This window comes from Balaenoptera acutorostrata, chromosome 1, assembly GCF_949987535.1.
Source record: "Balaenoptera acutorostrata chromosome 1, mBalAcu1.1, whole genome shotgun sequence".
Classification (NCBI taxonomy): domain Eukaryota; kingdom Metazoa; phylum Chordata; class Mammalia; order Artiodactyla; family Balaenopteridae; genus Balaenoptera; species Balaenoptera acutorostrata.
The window spans coordinates 172,462,663-172,485,332 of record NC_080064.1 but is presented as its reverse complement, the minus strand read 5'-3'; the positions used below and the strand labels follow the sequence as shown (position 1 = coordinate 172,485,332).

Below are 22,670 nucleotides of genomic sequence, written 5' to 3'. Positions count from 1 at the left end.
CAAGGATGTCCACTCTCGCCACTATTATTCAACATAATTTTGGAAGTCCTGGCCATGGCAATCAGAGAAGAAAAAGAAATAAAAAGAATACAAATTGGAAAAGAAGAAGTACTACTGTCACTGTTTGCAGATGACATGATACTATACATAGAGAATCCTAAAGATGCCACCAGAAAATTACTAGAGCTAATCAATGAATTTGGTAAAGTTACAGGATACAAAATTAATGCACAGAAATCTCTTGCATTCCTATATGCTAATGATGAAAAATCTGAAAGATAATTTAAGGAAATGCTCCCATTTACCACTGCAACAAAAAAATAAAATACCTAGGAATAAATCTACCTAGGGAGACAGGAGACCTGTATGCAGAAAACTATAAGACACTGTTGAAAGAAATTAAAGATGATACAAACAGATGGAGAGATATACCATGTTCTTGGATTGGAAGAATCAACATTATGAAAATGACTCTACTACCCAAAGCAACCTACAGATTCAATGCCATCCCTATCAAATTACCAATGGCATTTTTTACAGAACTAGAACAAAAAATCTTAAAACTTGTATGGAGACACAAAAGACCCCAAATAGCCAAAGCAGTCTTGAGGGAAAAAAACGGAGCTGGAGGAAATCAGACTCCCTGACTTCGGACTATACTACAAAGCTACAGTAATCAAGACAGTATGGTACTGGCATAAAAACAGAAATATAGATCAATGGAACAGGATAGAAAGCCCAGAGATAAACCCACGCACATATGGTCAACTAATCTATGACAAAGGAGGCAGGGATATACAATGGAGAAAAGACAGTCTCTTCAATAAGTGGTGCTGGGAAAACTGGACAGCTACATGTAAAAGAATGAAATTAGAACACTCCCTAACACCATACATAAAATAAACTCAAAATGGATTAGAGACCTAAATGTAAGACTGGACACTATAAAAGTCTTAGAGGAAAACATAGGAAGAACACTCGTTGACATACATCACAGCAAGATCTTTTATGATCCACCTCCTAGAGTAATGGAAATAAAAACAAAAACAAATGGGACCTAATGAAACTTAAAAGCTTTTGCAAAACAAAGAAAACTACAAACAAGACGAAAAGACAACCCTCAGAATGGGAGAAAATACTTGTAAACGAATCAACGGACAAAGAATTAATCTCCAAAATATATAAACAGCTCATGAAGCTCAATATTAAAAAAACAAACAACCCAATCCAAAAATGGGCAGAAGACCTAAATAGACATTTCTCCAAAGAAGACATACAGATGGCCAAGAAGCACACGAAAATCTGCTCAACATCACTAATTATTAGAGAAATGCAAATCAAAACTACAATGAGGTATCACCTCACACCAGTTAGAATGGGCATCATCAGAAAATCTACAAACAACAAATGCTGGAGAGGGTATGGAGAAAAGGGAACCCTCTTGCACTGCTGGTGGGAATGTAAATTGATACAGCCACTATGGAGGTTCCTTAAAAACTAAAAATAGAATTACCATATGACCCAGCAATCCCACTTCTGGACATACATCCAGAGAAAACCATAATTCAAAAAACATATGCACCCCAATGTTCATTGCAGCACTATTTACAATAGCCAGGTTATGGAAGTAACCTAAATGCCCATCGACAGATGAATAGATAAAGCAGATGTGGTACATATATACAATAGAATATTACTCAGCCATAAAAAGGAACGAAACTGGGTCATTTGTATAGACGTGGTTGGATCTAGAGACTGTCATACAGAGTGAAGTAAGTCAGAAAGAGAAAAACAAATATTGTATATTGACACATATATGTGGAACCTAGAAAAATAGTACAGATGAACCAGTTTGCAGGGCAGAAATAGAGACAAAGATGTAAAGAACAAACGTATGGACACCAAGCGGGGGAAAGTGGCAGTGGGGGGTGGTGGTGTGATGAATTGGGAGATTGGGATTAACATATATACACTAATATGTATAAAATGGATAACTAATAAGAACCTGCTGTATAAAAAATTAAAATAAAATTTAGAAATTCAGAAAAATAATAAAGACATATACCCCAATGTTCATTGCAGCGCCATTTACAATAGCCAGGACATGGAAGCTACGTAAATGTCCACTGACAGATGAACGGATAAAGATGTGGTACATATATATAATGGAATATTACTCAGTCAGAAAAAGAAATGAAATTGGGTCATTTGTAGAGATGTAGATGGACCTAGAATCTGTCATACAGAGTGAAGTAAGTCAGAAAAAATAAACAAATGTCGTATATTGATGCATATATGTGGAATGTAGAAAAATGGTACAGATGAACCTATTTGCAGGGTAGGAATAGAAATGAAGACATAGAGAACCGATGTGTGGACACAGGCTGGGCAGGGCAGGGTGGGATGAATTGGGAGATTAGGTTTGACATAAATACACTACCATGGCTAAAATAGATAGCTAGTGGGAACCTGCTGTATAACAAAGGGAGCTCAGCCCGGTGCTCTGTGATGGCCTAGTTGGGTGGGATGGGAGGGGGAGGTCCAAGAGGGAGGGGATGTGTGTATGCATACGGCTGATTCACTTTGCTGTGCAGCAGAAATTAACACACAATATTGTAAAGCAATTATGCTCCAATAAAAAAAAAAAGAAAAGAAATACATATAATCATTTGATAACAAAAAAAGAGTGGATAAAACAAGTAATCTTACATCTTAATGATACAGACCCTTTGTAATACAATTTGTACTACCTATCCAAATTTAGAATGCATATACCCTGCGACCTAACAATTCCATTTCTAGGAATTTAAAGATATCCTCCTACATATGCTTAAATATATATATATATATATATATATATATATATATATATACACACACACACACATACATATATATATATATATACACATGTATGTATATATATATACATATCCATTGTGGCACTGCTTATTAAAATAACAAAACCCCCAAAGATCATAAATGTCCATTAAATCAATAAAGAACTGATTAACTATATACCCATGTAATGAATGCTATGCAGCCATGGATCTATACATCTTAATATGTAAAGAGGTCCAGAAAAAAATTGTTTAAAGCACAAAAACAAGATGCAAAACTATCTCTATATGCTCCCATTTGTGAGAAAAAGGGAGAGTTATACAGATATATACAATACTCATAAATATATGTATATATATGAATATATACATATACACACATAGGCATATATAAAATCATAATTCTGGAAAGATATACAAAAACATGGCAGCAGTGTTTGCCCCTGAGCAAGGAGATCCAGGGTCTGCAATAAGAGGGAGATTAGGTTTCATTGTAAGACTCTGCATTTGTATATTTTTGTCATCTGTATATATTAGTTTTTCAATTGCATAAACAGTTGCTTAAAAGGCAAGAATCTAATGGAATAACTTGGAGATATGGGAGCAATAAAACAAGCAAAGTTGACTGAGGTAAATCTAAGATGATGAGTTTTGTAGATTAATCTTGAGGGAAGAGATCTCCAACCTACTGTAGAGGTCTCTCCCTGTTAGTCAACCAAGTCGCACATTTTAAGTCACTTACTTTATATAAAACTCTATAGCATATGTACTATTATCATCACTATCACTTTATAGATGACACAGGCAGGTTAAGTGACCAAGATGGCATAGTGGGTGGCCAAATGGAGATGCATACTCAGGTTTCTTGGATGCTAAGCCCACACACACTCTTGGGCATCACACACACTGCACCTGACCTCTGCTAACAGGGCTCTGAAACCTCTTAATGGCTTGTATGGCTTTGGCAAACTACAGTTTCTATTCTATTTTATTTTTTAAAAAGTCAAAGCCTCACCAGATGTGGTTTATACCAAAAAAAAGATATTTCTGGCACTGGGTAGTATCTGTCTTTGTGAATGTGACTCAAAAAATAAGTGAACGATATAATGCTTCACTTGGTAAAGCGGCTTGCCATTTTCTACATATATATTAACTGACTTTCATGTCACAACAGCCTGGAAGAAGAGTCGTCATCAATTTATAAATGAGAATACTAAGGCTTCATTTAGGGATCTGCTCTCCTTGAAGGGGCAGAAACGGGACTGACCCCGGGTCTTTTGAACCTAATTTTAGTGGTCCAAACACACTGCTACATTGAGTGTGAATAACATCTGAAAACTAGCTTAGAGCATGCAGGTGAGGTTTAATTGCAGACTCTTTGATTGCTTGCAGCAGCCTTTTCTTTTAGATTCACAGTTCAAAGTTCCTACTCTGTAATAATACCCCATTCTTCAGTGATGCTTTCTAAATCTTCAAGCTGTTCTGAATTTCAAAAGTTTTGCAACTTTGTAAGCTGAGTTCCAGTGAATTCTTCAGCAGGTTTTTCTTTTAAAACTGTTTTTCTCCGTATACTCTTTGTAATCATGGCAATTACTTTAATTGAAAGTTCCAATTACAAAGTTTTTCTTATTACAGGTCTATAAACAAAATATAAAAATATCCATTAGGCACAGTCAGCTAGGTTTTCTTTTTATTTATCTCCCCTCTCCCTTTGTCAGTGTTCCCCTTGCCTCAGGTTAAGGGCTGGGCTCTCCACTATTACTGTGAGATGTCCTTCCTGCAAAGGCAGCTGAAACAGGCTATCTGTGGAAAAGAAAAAGAGAGCTGTGCTTTCTGTGCCCAACGCCATTCATGATGATCAGATATGGCCGTGCCTGGAAGGGTTCAATGAACTTTTTAAAAAATATATAACACATTCAAATAATGTTTTTGCAAAAAACACCTGGCAACAGGAAATGTCAACATCGTTAATCATATATTAAGTTTCATTAAAATTAAAACTCCGAAATAATTAGCTTCTGCTGCTTCCCAAGTGGTAATTATAGACCATCAGGAAGTATCGCACTCTCTTGAATTTCCTCCTTTAAACATTAAATGCTAAAGATAAAACATTATTTTAAAAATAATCTTTTAGATTTTAACTATGGGAATATAAACAATACTTCCTGGGTACTGGGCTAATCAAACCTCTCATAATTCAGGAAATTTGAATTTTACTTCACTCAGTGGTGAAATTAAGATGTTAATAAGTGACATTTCAAATGAAAGAGTTCAGAAGCATAAAAATATCTATATTTAAATTTTTGAAGATTTTTCTTTCATTTAAAATTCAGCATTTATCTTCCATTCCCAATTATTATTAAACATTATTTATTCAATGCTAGTTAGAAAAAATATGTGTTAGATTACTCTATTATATTTTAGCAATCCTTCAGCGGGTTTCTTTTTCTACCCCACTTCCATATCTTTAAGTATATAATCTATAACCTTCAGTTTCTTCTCTCATGATCCCCAGTTATTCTCGCAAAATGAATTCCACCATGGGGGGATAATAAATTTATCTAGATAGTACATATTATCTCAATGAACAGTGTATTGTTAAATAATACTAAGCAGTATTATAACAGTATTAAAAACAACATTGTTTTTACATGGAAATTATTGCCCATTAAAAAAGAGTAGCTGCTCAGTCCTGATGTGTGAGACACTATAAGACACAAAGAGAGAAAAACAGATGGTGACCCTTGTTCTCAGGGAGTTTTTTATCTTTGATGGGACAACATAAAAATAGAAATGCTGACAGCACCAGCTAGAGGCCAAATCTGCCATTAAAGAGATGAAATGGCCTTGAATTTGTGGAAAGGGGGCAAAGGAGTGAGATGCAGGTGGGGTACCTCAGCCCAGGTCCCTGGGAAAATGCAAATACCCTTACAATGAGTTAAGGCTCAAAACAGAAAGAAAACAGCATGTAGTGAGTACCTAACTGATATCAAGCAAGGTTCTAAGTGCTCTACATTAACACTGTGTAGGTAGAAAGAGCTAGACTAGTTGGTGCACAAGGAGAGAAGATGACAAGAGAGGAATCACGGCCTGAGCTAGGGATTTTGGAATCACTTGACGAGAGGTAGAGGTGAAATCATAGGAATGACTCTCTGCCAAAGCTGAGAGTAGGAAATGAGAAAGAACAAGATTTGAATATTGCCTGTCTCTGTAAGTGGGCAATGAAAAGGGTATGAGAAATTGAATATATGAATGGACAAAAGCCAGATCATATATAAAAACAGAATTCAGACCCACAAAGTGCAGCAACCTGACCAAGAAACCAAACTCTTATCTATGATAACTAGCCCAGGAATCCAGCCTGTATAGGTCAGACATATAGAAAGTCAGACTACTATCTCTAGTGACAATCCACAAAGCCAAACAATAACTTTTGCAACCAAAATGACCAGGACTTGATTAATAACTGATAGCTTCCCTAATTTTTGTCCATGCTTCCAACTTAGAATCAACCTGAGAGAGATAAATATGCTCCCTTAGTCCATCACATAGGATGCTTCACTTCTAACAAAGTTAGCTCACCTCCAGCATCCCCAGGCCAACAGCTTCCAATAAGGGCACACCTGAAGCCTTCCTTTTTCCACTGTAAAGCTTTCCCCCTCCTCTGCTTGACTTCGAGCCTCTACCAAATGAAACTGATGGTGACTGACTTCCTTACTATAGTAAGCTCTGAATTTGGTTGGTCTTAATTTATTTCCACAAGATTATTGGCATAGACAGAGATGGTTAGCTTTGGAAAAGGCAAGAGAAATCTCTTCCTCTGAATAAAAATGGGAGGAGGGAAGGACGAGTGAAGACACTTGGGGATTCTGAGTTGGCAAGAAAGATGAAGGAGTTTTACCAGGTGGATGCCATTTCTCAATTAAAGTAATCTCTAAGCAGAGATTCAGGAAAAGTAAGGTTAGGGCTGTAAGTAAGTGAAAGGAGTTTAGAACTGGGGAAAGACAAGGGGGAGCGAATAAGAAATGGGTAAAATGCCCAGAGCAATCTACAGACTTAATGCAATCCCTATCAAAATTACCATGGCATTTTTCACAGAACTAGAACAAATAACCCTCAAATTTATATGGAATCAAAAAATTCCCTGAGAACTTTCCTCAACATAATAAAGGCCATATATGACAAACCCACAGCCAACTTCATCCTCAATGGTGAAAAACTGAAACATTTCCACTAAGATCAGGAACAAGACAAGGTTGCCCACTCTCACCACTATTATTCAACATAGTTTTGGAAGTGTTAGCCACAGCAATCAGAGAAGAAAAAGAAATAAAAGGAATCCAAATCGGAAAAGAAGAAGTAAAGCTGTCACTATTTGCAGATGACATGATACTATACATAGAGAATCCTAAAGATGCTACCAGAAAACTCCTAGAGCTAATCAATGAATTTGGTAAAGTAGCAGGATACAAAATTAATGCACAGAAATCTCTTGCATTCCTATACACTAATGATGAAAAATCTGAAAGTGAAATAAAGAAAACACTCCCATTTACCATTGCAACAAAAAGAATAAAATATCTAGGAATAAACCTACCTAAGGAGACAAAAGACCTGTATGCAGAAAAGTATAAGACACTGATGAAAGAAATTAAAGATGATACAAATAGATGGAGAGATATACCATGTTCCTGGATTGGAAGAATCAACATTGTGAAAATGACTCTACTACCCAAAGCAATCTACAGATTCAGTGCAATCCCTATCAAACTACCACTGGCATTTTTCACAGAACTAGAACAAAAAATTTCACAATTTGTATGGAAACACAAAAGACCCCGAATAGCCAAAGCAATCTTGAGAACGAAAAATGGAGCTGGGGGAATCAGGCTCCCTGACTTCAGACTATATTACAAAGCTTCAGTAATCAAGACAGTTTGGTACTGGCACAAAAAGAGAAATATAGATCAATGGAACAGGATAGAAAGCCCAGAGATAAACCCACACGCATATGGTCATCTTATCTTTGATAAAGGAGGCAAGCATATACAGTGGAGAAAAGACAGCCTCTTCAATAAGTGGTGCTGGGAAAATTGGACAGGAACATGTAAAAGTATGAAATTAGAACACTCCCTGACACCATGCACAAAAATAAACTCAAAATGGATTAAAGACCTAAGTGTAAGGCCAGACACTATCAAACTCTTAGAGGAAAACATAGGCAGAACACTCTATGACATACATCACAGCAAGATTCTTTTTGACCCAGCTCCCAGAGAAATGGAAATAAGAACACAAATAAACAAATGGGACCTAATGAAACTTAAAAGCTTTTGCACAGCAAAGGAAACCATAAACAAGACCAAAAGACAACCCTCAGAATGGGAGAAAATATTTGCAAATGAAGCAACTGACAAAGGATTAATCTCCAAGATTTACAAGCAGCTCATGCAGCTCAATAACAAAAAAACGAACAACCCAATCCAAAAATGGGCAGAAGATCTAAATAGACATTTCTCCAAAGAAGATATACAGATGGCCTACAGACACATGAAAGAATGCTCAACATCATTAATCATTAGAGAAATGCAAATCAAAACTACAATGAGATATCATCTCACACCGGTCAGAATGGCCATCATCAAAAAATCTAGAAACAATAAATGCTGGAGAGGGTGTGGAGGAAAGGGAACACTCTTGCACTGTTGGTGGGAATGTAAATTGATACAGCCACTATGGAGAACAGTATGGAGGTTCCTTAAAAAACTACAAATAGAACTACCATACGACCCAGCAATCCCACTACTGGGCATATACCCTGAGAAAACCATAGGTCAAAAAGAGTCATGGCACCGTGATGAAGAGTGGCCCCAGCTTGCCGCAAGTAGAGAAAGCCCTAGCACAGAAACGAAGACCCAACATAGCAACCAATCAATCAATAAAAAAATAAATAAAAATCTTAAAAAAAAAAAAAAAAAAAAGTCATGTACCAAAATGTTCATTGCAGCTCTATTTACAATAGCCAGGACATGGAAGCAACCTAAATGTCCATTGACAGATGAATGGATACAGAAGATGTGGCACATATATACAATGGAATATTACTCAGCCATAAAAAGAAATGAAATGGAGGTATTTGTAATGAGGTGGATGGAGTTAGAGTCTGTCATACAGAGTGAAGTAAGTCAGAAAGAGAAAAACAAATACAGTATGCTAACACATATATACGGAATCTAAGGGAAAAAAAAAAAAAAAAGGCCATGAAGAACCTAGTGGCAAGACGGGAATAAAGACACAGACCTACTAGAGAATGGACTTGAGGATATGGGGAGGGGGTGGGGTGAGATGTGACAGGGTAAGAGAGTGTCATGGACATATATACACTACCAAATGTAAAATAGGTAACCAGTGGGAAGCAGCCGCATAGCACAGGGAGATCAGCTCGGTGCTTTGTGACCACCTAGAGGGGTGGGATGGGGAGGGTGGGAGGGAGGGAGATGCAAGAGGGAAGAGAAATGGGAACATATTGTATATGTATAACTGATTCACTTTGTTATAAAGCAGAAGCCAACACACCATTGTAAGGTAATTATACTTCAATAAAGATGTTTAAAAAAAAAATTCACTGAATAGCCAAAGTAATTTTGAGAAAAAAGAACAAAACTGGAGGTATAATGCCCCCAGAGTTCAGACTATACTACAAAGCTACAGTAATCAGAACAGTATGGCACTGGCACAAAAACAGGCACATAGATCAATGGAACAGAATAGAGAGCCCAGAAATAAACCCACACATTTGTGGTCAATTAATCTATGACAAAGGAGGCAAGAATAAACAATGAGGAAAAGACATTCTCTTCAGTGGGTGGTGCTGGGAAAACTGGACAGCTACATGTAAAAGAATGAAATGAGAACATTTTCTTATACAATATACAAAAATAAACTCAAAATAGATTGGAGACTTAAATGTAAGACCAGATACCATAAAGCTCCTAGAAGAAACCATAAAGCTCCTAGAAGAAAGCATAAAGTAGAACGCACTTTGACATAAATAGATGCAATATTTTTTTGGATCTGTCTCCTAAAGCAAAGGAAACAAAAGCAAAAATAAACAAATGAGACCTTATTACACTTTAAAGCTTTTGCACAGCAAAGGAAACCACTGACAAAACAAAAAGATTACCTACTGAATGGAAGAAAATATTTGAATGTGATATGAACAATAAGGGGTTAATATCTGAAATATATAAACAGCTCATACAACTCAACATCAAAAAAAATAACCCAATTAAAAAATGGGCAGAAGTCCTGAACAGATATTTTTCCAAAAGGACATGCAGATGGCCAACAGGCACATGAAAAGATTCTCAACATCACTAGTCACTAGAGAAATGCAAATCAAAACCACGAGACACCTCACACCTGTCAGAACAGTTATCATCAAAAAGAACACAAATAACAAACATTGGCGGGCTTCCCTGGTGGCGCAGTGGTTAAGAATCCACCTGCCAATGCAGGGGACACGGGTTTGAGCCCTGGTCCGGGAAGATCCCACATGTCACAGAGCAACTAAGCCCGTGCGCCACAACTACTGAGCCTGTGCTCTAGAGCCTGCAAGCCACAACTACTGAGCCTGCGAGCCACAACTACTGAAGCCCGTGTGCCTAGAGCCTGTGCTCTGCAACAAGAGGAGCCCCCACAATGAGAAGCCTGCACACCTCAACGAAGAGTAGCCCCTGCTCACCACAACTAGAAAAGCCCGCACGCAGCAACGAAGACCCAATGTGCCAAAAAAAAAAAAAAAACATTGGCGAGGATGTGAAGTAAAGGGAACCCTTGTACACTGTTGGTGGGAATGTAAATTGATGCAGCCACTATGGAAAACAGTATGGAGGTTTCTCTAAAATAGAACTACCATGTAACCCAGCAATTCCACTCCTGTGTATATATCCAAAGAAAACAAAAACACTAATTCAAAAACATACATGTACCCCAATGTTCACAGCAGTGTTATTCAAAATAGCCAAGATACAGAAGCAACCTAAGTAACCATCAACAGATGAATGGATAAAGAAGATGTGAGATATATATATATATATATATATATATACATCCCATTATATATATAACTCACATCCCATTATATATATAACTCAGTCATAAAAAAGAATGGGGTTTTGCCATTTGCAACAACGTGGACAGACCTGGATGGTATTATACTTAGTGAAATAAGTCAGATGAAGATAGACAAATACTGTATGTTATCACGTGGATGTGGCATCTAAAAATTAAAATTAATGAATATAACAAAACAGAAACAGACTCACAGATATAGAGAACTAGTGGTTACCAGTGGGGAAAGGGAAGTGGGGAGGGGCCAGATAGGGTTAAGACATTAAGAGGTACAAACTAATATGTATAAAGTAAATAAACTACAAGGATATATTGTACAACACAGGGAATATAGCCAATATTTTATAATAACCTTAAATGGAGTATAATCTATAAAAATATTTAATCATTATGTTGTATACTCAAAATGAATATAATATTGTAAATCAATTATACTTCAATTAAAAAAATAAATGGGTAAATTGGCTCTTTTTTGTTTAATATAGTGGATTAAACGTAAGTGCTATCTCCTCTCTTTCTAGAGATTCTAGAATATTCTGTAATAAATGGATATTGGCATTAAAAAAAGGAAAAAAACACATCAAGAAAGTTATAAAGGAAATAGGTTCATTGTGAGCTAAAACAGAGAAACTAGGAGAGAATGTAAAATAAAAGTTCTAGAGCCAGTTTTTGCTTTTACTCCACCTTTTATCATTACTGTTTGTTTAGTACATTAGGAATCTATTTGTAGTACCAGGTGCTCTAGGCTTTTAAATTCTTTCATGTTTCCTTGGGGGTGGGGGTGTAGACAAATGTTTCTCTCTCTCTTTAGACAGTCAGAAAAGTGCTCAGATGTCAAATATGAAGCCAAAAACCAATTCTCCTAAATTTGGGAGCAACACTAATTTAAAAACACAGTTGGGCTTGTCAATATAAACCATGGTAGATCAAAGTGAATATAAATAAAGGAAAAAACTTGTAGTTTAAGGAGAGGATAAAAAATGGATGAAAAACTTCCTTATTTTGGAGCAAAGTTAAATGGAACTTAAAAGGGGACTGCAAACACCTGCAATGAACTTATGTCCCTTAATAAAAAGAACAGTCAAAAAAAAATACTGTTATGGCCTATATGGGAAAAGAATCTAAAAAAGAGTGGATATATGTATATGTATAACAGATTCACTTTGCTGTACACCTGAAACTAACACAACGTTGTAAATCAACTATACTTCAAAAAAAACTAAAATTTAAAAAAGAACAGTCAACATTTATTGTGCATTTATTATATGACAGATATGAAAGGTACTTGTATTAACATATTTAGTCCTTACAGAAACCTTTCAAGTAGGACATAATAACTGTCTTCATTATATAGCTGAAGAAAATGTGGTATAGTAAAACTGAGAAACTTGCCCAAAATTGCAATTCTCCTAAGTGATACAGCCAAATTCAAACCCAGGAAATTTGGCTCCTACAGTCCATTTTCTTATTCCTATAATATGAAAGGAAGGAAAGGAAAGAGGATGAAGGAATATTGCTCAGTCACAAAAGCAATTTAAAAAGCTTTTCCTCTGGTGTCATTGTTATCTATCACCAATACCCTTGGGGGACAATCTAATGAAACCCTTAAGCTTGGGTTTTGATATTTAATAGAATCCTCCATGAAAGGAACCAGGGCTCATTAGAGAGTAGACAGTACCATGTCTCAGAGCCAGACAATTCAAAATGGGACTAGAACAGCTTCTTCCTGCCAGAAAGCAAGGCTGCTCTCAGAGATATCTGGAATCATGTCCAAAAGACATTGCACATGTACAAAAGACAGCTCCTACTAGCCAAGAATAAAAATTGGGGCATTAAAAGGGAAAACAATGACTAAAGTCTATTGGAGCAAGTTGTGTCTGTTAAGATAGCTCTAAGGTCATGATACTAAATGAGAAAGTACAAAATACTAGGAGGTGATTGTCAGTGCATAAAGAGGTCTCTCAATACTATCTTCTGGAAATGTTACATATTGATGATACAAATGATGTTATGTCCTATACTGGAGCTGCAACTGAGTTATTAATAGAAATACAGATATAGCTATGGATATAGTGTATTATTTTAAGTAAGTAAATAATGGATCAGAGGAAGAAATTCAGAAGACAAAGATGTGAAAAACATAAAATAGAGAAGCCAGCTTTGTAATAGAGAAATTATAAAATTTAGAAAATATACATAAAGTGTGTGTGTGAAGGGATGCCCTATTACGGCCCTTACTATTCTTTCTGTAGCCAAACCTTGGTGGTCTAGGCCACCCCTTATTAGAGAACCACTATGGCAACTTATACATTAATTACCCAGCCTAAAATATTACACATGTCACATTTTAAACAGACCCAAGTCCATTCACATTAGGGTGAAAGGAAATTACTGGGTTCAGGAATAGTGGGGATTATATACGTAGACCGAGTTGGTCCCTCCCCTTCATGCTTCAGACCAAATGGGCACAGGCTAAAATGGATAGGCAGATTTGTGGGCAAGAGTGAGCCCAACCAGGGCCGTAGTCACCCAGACACAGAACTGATTTAGAAGGATGACAGGCAAGTGGGAGGAAGTACAGGAGCAAGGGCTGCTGTAATTATCTGGATAGAATAGGTGGCAAGCGTCCATCAATATGTTTAGAAGTCAATGACAGCCCACCCAAAATTCTGTTTACTCAGCTTGTTTAATGAGGGTTTACAGAAGTTAGTTACCATGTTATGGGAATCGGGCCTGAGATGGAGGAGGAGCAGGGTGCAAACTCGTTCTGTGTGAATTTATCCAGGAGGTGTGGTAGAGAAAAGTCCCTCTTCTAGTAAGTGTCTAATGATCTCTCTAATAAATGGGGCAGTAACAATACAAAACAACTGAGGTAGGATTTCTCCAGGAGAGGAGAGATAGATGTAGCTGTAAAATGAAAAATGGAGGCCTGTCATCTGAATGGGTGAGAGTTCCAAGGTGAGCAGGTGTTCTGCGTGTGAGCAGAACTGGGAGGTAAGTTCCAGCATCTCCACTGGTCCCTGAGGAAGTGACACGTGGGAGACTTCACAGTGCATGGTTACCTCTTGCAGGAATGGTGCAAAATAATAAGTAGGCACACTCGTGAATCATAAAATAGCAAAAACACAGGATGTATACAATCTAAACTGGCAGTTGAAGCCATTCTTGACTCTCTGGTGTTGCCCCAGAGGCCACTGAAATATAATTTCTTAGTGAAAACTAGAAATTTTGCCTTTCACCCCCTCAGGTAATCAAGTGATGTGGAGGTTTATATTTATAGAGACTGAATCAGCAATTAAAAACACACTGGGAAATGAGGGAAAGTACACATAAATTCAGTACAAAGAGACAGAGAAATAGGTCAAAGTCACTTACTGAGGTCAAAAGATCTTGCTTCTGGGCATAACAACTGAGGTTGGTTGAAAGGCACTTTGGAAGATAAGTTTAGAGCAGTTATTTTATTGATTTGTATGGAAAACTATAATCAAGGGTATCATTATTCTACTATTAGTACAGTATTATAGAAGCTAAGGAATAAAAAGAGGAAGAGAAATAAAATAAGAAGTCAGGAAAAAATAAATCACAAATAGGACATTATTTATAAGGAGATACATTTTTTTTAGAAAGACATATAAAAGTTGGGAAAACACTGAGGGGGCAGTATGATTTGGAGTGGGAAACTTTCAGAGGACAGAAAGGTATCTAGGCTAGTTAGTAGAGATAAAATGAATTCAAGTAATATATTTAGAAAAGAGTGCACTGGATGAGGAGACCTTGGAAAGAGGCTGTCAAAACAGTGTGAAGCCGCTGACAGACTGCAGAATGTCTTGTATTCTTTCAACTTTCAGGAATGAGGAGAGCTACAAACACAGAAGGAGCTTAATTACAAGGTAGTTAGATCTCAGCAAAGGTTGCACTGAGCAAGCAGCGCTCTTTATGATAATGACACCGTAAGGAGAAGAACATAAAGAGAAAACTATGTGAGTGAAGTAAATGGTAATTGGAAGCTGAGCATCATGTGACCTCCTCAGTGCCACCTTGAGGGTAGACAGAGTCTAGAAAGGTTATGATGGGAAAAGGTCATGAGAGGAGGACTGGAACTTTGTACAAAAGGACTAAGTTGAGACTGGCATGCTAGAGCTCCTGCAGATTGGCAGTTTTGCCTTCTGGTCTGTATCAGCTCCAGCATACTCAGTGGGTGCATCTCCAGATGATGTCACTTATTTTACTGGGGGCATTCCTGCCTGGAGGAACCTAGGACTGAAGGACACGGAACTCACTCTCTGCAGGCTGCTGGGGGGTTGGAGCAATGGTTAAGTCTGCCCTGAGGACAAGGATGGGTGGAACTAGGAGTCAACCAGTTTAAGAACTGGCAGCATGGTTAAGACACAAGATCGAAGGAGGCAAGTAAGACTACATCATGCTACAGGAAGTATCGCAGACACACTGGTCATGGCCTAGCAAATGGATAAAAAGAAAATTAAAACAGAAGGGGCTGATAGTATAGGAGGAGGTTTAGGGAACTGGGAGACTGAATATGCAAATCAGTAATGGCCAGTCCATATATATATATATATATACATATATATATATATATATATATATATGTGTATATATATATATATATGTGTATATATATATATATATATATACACATATATATATATATATATATATATATATATATAAAGTAGAACTCTGAGTCACAGCCTGCAGCAACCTGCCCAGGAAACCAACTTCTTATCTACAATAACCAGCCCAGCCTGCTGTAAGTCAGAATTATAGGAAGTAGGATTGCTATCTCTAGCAATAATCCAGGATGCTAAACAATAACTTCTGAAACCAAAATGGCCATAACTTAATAACTGCCAGCTCCCCTAATTTTTGTCCCTACTTCCAATTTAGGACCAACCAGAGAAAGCCAAATATGCACCCCTAACCCATCACGTAGGATGCCTGCTTCTAGTTAGCCCACCTCCAGCTCCCCCAGGCCAACGGCCTCCAGTCAGGCCACACCACTATGAAGCTTGCCCCCTCCTCTGCCTGCCTCTGAGTCTCTGCTAAAACACAAATGACTGAGGCGAACTGACTCGCCATAGCAAGCTCTGAATAAATAGCATCTGTCTTCATGTTTACTTCGCTCATTCTCATATGTTTGTTCTCTTTGTTTACCTCCACAGAACCAAAGACTAACTAAAATCAAGATAAAGAGTAGATTCAGGATGAGTGCCAAAATGGGGGGAATAGGAAGCTAGCTGTGAATAGAGAAGGGGGATTCTGCACTCTTAGGAAGGGACAGGGAGAGGACTGACATTTATATATTGCTTGTTATGAGTTTCCTGCAGCTTGGTTATGGGTTTATATGACTTACTGAAGCCTCATAAAACCCTGTGAGAGAGATTTTTTTTTAATACACCATTTTTAAGGGAAATAAAACTAAAATAGTTTTCATAACTTATCAGGAGTGGAGTGGCGTCCAAGGCCAGGTTTCCTCTTTCCACTCTGTCAGGCCACTCCCCCAAACCTCCTCTGACTTTCCCACTGCACTTTCGACCACAGAGAATCACCATGTTTGTCTCATGAACTACGGTGTAACTCCTTGTTCAGTCCTTTGTTGTTCTGCAAAAAGGTGATGAATGACATAATTATGTTAATATCTTGCCCAAGTTTACAGAGTCAGTAAGTGGTAGAATATAGATTTGAATCCAGATCTTTCAAATTTCAAAGTCCATGGTCTTTCACTACATTAGGCTACCTGGGAGGTGGAGTAGTTTGCTAGCAGGTGCAAAGGCAAAGTGGACATTAAATTTATTGAACTGAGGTGGTTAAAAACAGTAAGGCTAGGGTACTGGAAGTAAATTTTACAGTTACTAAGGACAGTGGCAAGGGATGGGACTGGTGGCTGGAAGATCTATTAGCCAGGCACAAAAGAAGGAGAGAGAGAGTCCTGGTAGAAGGTAACGTTGCCTATAGTGATAAGGAGACAGTGGCTGATGTAAGAAAAGTTCATCAAATTAAAATGAGAATGACTGAGGGAAGATGGTGGGGCAATGGACTGTCCCACTGGATACTGGGACTGGATTGGGGTGTAAGGAATTGCAGTTGCCCTGCCTCCACCCTGTGCTTTGGAGAGAGGAGAAAAAGCAGAAGCTTCTCAGGATGTTAGGAGAAAGCCAGATGCCACCCAGGCAGATATACAAAAGTGCCTATTTCAAGGCTGAGAATGTAGGAGAACAGAAATGCAAGACATAGAGGGGCTTCCCTGGTGGCACAGTGGTTGAGAATCTGCCTGCTAATGCAGGGGACACGGGTTCGAGCCCTGATCTGGGAGGATCCCACATGCCGCGGAGCAACTGGGCCCGTGAGCCACAACTACTGAGCCTGCGCATCTGGAGCCTGTGCTCCGCAACAAGAGAGGCTGCGACAGTGAGAGGCCCGCACACCGCAATGAAGAGTGGCCCCCACTCACCGCAACTAGAGAAAGCCCTCGCACAGAAACGAAGACCCAGCACAGCCAAATAAATAAATAAATAAATAAAATTTATAAAAAAAAAAAAGAAATGCAAGACATAGGGGAAGAGACTGTAGAAGAGAGGAAGATCTGGAGGGGCTGCAAGTTCTGGAAAAGACAGTTGCATGTAGGGGTGCAACAAAGTAATCAGGGTAGTGATTCCAACTACTCAGGGGAAAGGAAGCAGGAGCATAGTTGGTAATTGGGAGAATATGATCTAGATGGAGGGAGAAGCAATGTTGGGTCATCAGGATTTAGTTATTGACTGAGACAGAAGAAATAACCAGACCGAAATTCCAGTTGTATGAGTTAAAAAATCAAAATTAGATTAAATTATAGCTTCCCCCAAATGAAAAGAGGCATAATTCGAAGGCTCCCAACTTTTTTGTTGAAAACTACCAATGTCTGGCAATGTTTGTTGAAAGGCCCTGGGTATTTTGTCTTAAGGAAGTCATCATAGTTTGACCTTTACAAAGTTACTTTCTAGGTTCTGGGGTTTGCCATTTAAAGTACTCAGCAGTCTTCATTACAGGTGCGGTGAGAGACAGGGACAGAGGCACTCCACTGAGGAAGTATGAGTCACTGGCCCCTTGCCCACAGAATGTTTACGTTTGTCAGGTAACAGGATTAGCACAAGGTATTGATGCAGATGGAGTGATCAGGAGGAAGACGATGACGACCTGCTGTTTTTCTACTGCTTTCCTTATAATCCCAATATAATTTTTCTCCCAAATTCAGTCTGGGAAACAAACATATTTAGGAACACCTATCTAACATGAAGGAATAAATCTAAGATGTATACTGATTTCTCTCTTGTATCCTTTGTTCTGTATAATACTGTTGCCTGGTAATTAAACTATAATGTATCATGGGTTAAAAAAACCAAAATTTCAATTGTCTTTTCCAGATTTTTTTTTTTCTGTCAGACATTCAACCCTCAAGGCAAAATATCCAGGATAAAAACTCAGGTATACATTACGAGGCTGTGGTTGATCTTTTAAGCTAGAAAAGAGGGGCACTTTGACTAATGCTTTCCAAAGGGAAAAATAACATTTAAAATTCATTATAAGCTCTAATTTATAATAACCATTGTAATTTTATGGCCTCACTTCGGCTTTGCAGCAACATGTACATAAAAATAAGCCTCTTACTTCTCTGCCCCCTCTTGGTACTTTTCTACATTCTCCTACCAACCTCAAAAAATAAAGTAGGGTTCAGGGAAGAGCTGGATGAAGAGATTTATGTGGATAAAACCACGTTGTGACTGCTCTGCAGTCAGAAGTGACCCTAGGGAAATGTTATTTAATGTGCTTGAAGAGAAAAAAATACAGAAATATAATGGTAAAGTTGTTGTAATTTCTGGATTAAAAATAAACTTTGTGCTAAATTGGGACAGACTGAGGAGACCTGTGTCTTCTCATAGACATGCTTATTTATTTAATCCCTAATTTTAAGTGGGAATTTTTCCTGAGATGTGCGTTTAACTTCTAATTGAAACAACAACTAGCACGGTGTCCTTTGTCCATTGGGGCCTTCATTTGTGCCAAGCTCATTATGGAACAAATCAAAACCTCATACACAGACGTGTCCAGGATGCAGATTGTTACAAAATTTCATTTTGTCAACCACTCCTTTGTACAGAATATGCCCAAACTGTAAAGTGAATTAAACCATTACTCATTTTTATTCCCTGGGTCTAAATAAAAGTAAGAGCATCAGTGGACAGTGAGTCATGTCTCGGTTTAACCCAGTGGGCAGTTGGGTGACCATGTGTCTTTATGATATTTTTCTCTCCACTCTCCAGGACCCTCTTTGACTTTCTCACCCACTCCCTAAAAGAGAATTTTTAAATTTTTGTTTGTTACCTCTTACCGACATTTATTTTGACAATTTTTTTCTGAGAGCCCATCCTCATCCTCTCCCATGATGTCCACGGCTGAAAATATCAATGCAACGAGAATGGCAAAGCAGCACACCAGTGCAAAGATCACGATGCACTTCTGCTGGGACTGCAAGAGAGAAAGAAGAAAAAGAAGAGTAAGTAAAGCAGCTTTTGCTTAGGAAACTCAAGATGCGGCAGCTTTTCAAAGTTCCAGGCAAAACCCTTTGGGGAATAATTAGTTTTGTTACTGCCAGAGAAGGGCTGCTCTCTGGGTGAAATGCCTAAGACCTTTATGCTTATTCCTCAACATAGCTTTCAAATCCCTGCCAAATATGTTAGAATCTATTAAATAATTTAGGTGCTGCATCAAGATTTCCAAATGAATTTGCTCTTCTTCTTTCTAATCAAAAGTAGTCCAGAAAAGATCACTACAAGACCCATTATTGCAAATTAAAAATGAAACACAGGGTGGTTCAATAATTATTCTCTGTCCCCTGTTATTACCACCATTTTCCAAACTCTATGCAAACTTCATTCAAACTGTGTATCTTCTTGCTTTTCCCATCTCATCTTGCTCTAAGATATTTATGGCGTGATGACTTCAGGAAAGATGCCCTTGTGGTCAGTATGAATTCTGCACTTTGATCAGAAAATTAAATCTATCAGATCCCAGCATCATGGGTCATTAGGCAACATCATTCATTTCAAAACACTGAATAAAATCTTAACCAACATTCACACTCTTGATATGGTTTTCACTTAGAAACACGAGCTCAAGTTCCAGGTGGTCAAAGAAAATCACGTCCTTATCTTTAGGCCCAAGTGTTGGAATTCAAGACATCCCTATCTCCAGGGGTTCACGGTCAAAGGTGGCATAAGATAAGGTCACGTTAACTAGGCAAAGCCATGACCACTGGGACAAACAATTTTGCCTGCTTTCAATTTATTAGGTAAATCTGGATGGGGAGGAGAGAAGAAAGAAGAATTTTTAAGTCTTTGTGCAGCTTCTAGGAACTATTTTCAGAAGGGGTAAGGGTGACCTTTGACCAGGCAGCCAGAAGCACTTTCTTAGTGATGGGATACATACATACACAGACATGCGTGCACATGTGTATGCACACACACACACACACACACACACACACAAATTTCAGAGCTTTGTTAAAACCAGCTGGCTTTGTCTCCTCTTACCACCCTCCTGCCCTTCATCCCTGTAGCCACATAGTCTCCAAAGACTCAAGGAACCTCCTAAAGTCCAGTTTGTCCAGGGGCAGCCTCAGGTTACAGATTACAGAGAAAGACGTAGTCGGGAAATAATGCTGTCTCTGTGACCAGGCACTACAGATCAAATGGTTGTTCCCTTTTAGTGTTTTCTCATCCTCCCTCAGGTCTTCTCTCATAGTAGAACCTATTCCAAGTCCATTCTTGCCTGTCATTATGCTCTTCTCCGACTGGCACACTCAGAGAGGAAGTGGGGGAAAGCCCAAGGAAGATACACCATTGTTCTTTAACCCTAGGCTCTGGGTTTCTCTAAGGCATGGATTGTTTTATTGTTTCCATCCACAAGCAATGAGCAAAGAGCCTAACAAACAGAAGGTGCTCAAGAGATAGTTATTGTATAAACAAATACAGAGTGAATGAATGAAATGAAAATCACAATGAATACTTCTCAGGATGGAGAGCAACTAGAGGTATTTCTCTCAGTGACCTTCCTGAAAACGGGTTTATTTCCACACTTTGGTGATTGTAAATCTTATAGCTCATTCTTTTTCACTCTTTGTGGGAGCTAGAGGCAATTCATGGGCCATGCTTACCAACTCTGTAAAACTCTGCAGAATAGGTTATGCAATCTTGCTCCTTTACTTGGCATTCATCCCCAATTCTTCACTAATTTTATCTTTAAGAAGCAGCACAGTAAACCAGTTGAAGGCTCAGACTTTGGAACAAGATTGCCTAGACTCTGCCACTTACTGGTTGTATGCACTTGGGCAAGTTATTTAGTCTTTATGCTTTAGATTCCTTGTCTGTAAAATGGGCATCATAATAATAATAACAACAACTGCCTTTATGGGGCTGTTATTAAAAATTAACTTAAATGAGATACTTTATGTAAATTACTTAGAACAGTACCTGAAAAATAAATAGCACTAAATGAGTGTTTGCTGTTGTTAGTATATCGTAGTATATGCATCTCTGTAAGCTGTCTCAAATATTTCGGGGAAACAAGGTAAAGATATGAATAAACAAAAAACATACAACAAAAAATGCAATTATGTGTAAGAGAGAGGCTGAGAGACAGAGACAGAGAAGGAGAGGAAGAAATAAGACAAAAAGGGAGAAAAGAAATGTGAGATGGAAGTTTTCTAGGATAAAATTCAGAAATGGTTCTATATCAGTCTCAGAATCCCAAACTCTAAAGCAGCATTTCTCAAACTTAAGCATGCATCTAAATCCCCTGGTCTGGGGTGGGGCCCAAAAGTGTGCATTTATAACAAGTTCCCAGGATATGCTGATGCTCCTGGTCCAGGTGCCACACTTTGACGTATCAAAGTGTCATCTCTACTAAATGCTGCTTAATACATGTTCATCCTTCAAATTCACCTGCCTGTAGTAGTTTATTTTCAAACATTAAAGGGATCATGATAAATACACCCTATTAATCTAAATGTAAATCTTGTGATTTATTTTCTTTGTAGGGGTTTAAACAATTATTTAAACAAAATTTTTTTTTAATTTTGGAATAAACTGTCTTCTGCCCTTTACTTTTTATTTATTTAATGATACTCATTACTTGTATAATCAGAAAATGCCTGCTATTAACTATTTTGAGAAAATATATAGTATGAAAAAGAAAATAAATCACCCAGATTCCCACTCAGACATAACTGCCATTAACATTTTCTTCTGGTTCTTTCCTATACTACATCTACCTATATAACAATCTGATAATATTTATAGCATGCTATATATAGTTTTACATTCTACTTTTTGCACGTAATCATGTTTTAATATATTAAATATTCTTTTAAAGCATAGTTTTAAGTTGTTGTATAGTATTTCATTGCATGAAAAATCATTGTCTCCTTTACTCACAAAACTTTCCTTCAAAGCCACTCATTTTACAACAGAAAAAAAAGATTAAACATTTTCCCCATTTTATCCATTTCTCTATAAATTATAAATAGAAACAACAAAAAGCTTTTAGAGAGATTTGATATAATGTAATGATATTCACATTAATCCAGTCCAGAAGAGCCTCTAACCTAGGACAATATAATTAAATATTTTCTCAGAAAGAATCCTA

General features: G+C 37.7%; 1 protein-coding gene across 3 annotated transcripts in view; it reads right to left on the bottom strand.

Moving 5' to 3' along the window:
* PLD5 (phospholipase D family member 5) overlaps nt 1-22,670 on the bottom strand; it is a 480,564-nt gene that overhangs the window by 260,158 nt on the left and 197,736 nt on the right. For 2 of the 3 annotated variants that reach the window (XM_057535040.1, XM_057535044.1), the window contains exon 2: nt 19,357-19,493. In XM_057535040.1, coding sequence (XP_057391023.1) covers nt 19,357-19,493 — 137 coding nt within the window. Of the gene's footprint in view, nt 1-19,349; nt 19,494-22,670 lie in introns of all 3 variants that reach the window. The other variant, XM_057535048.1, reaches the window with a different exon arrangement.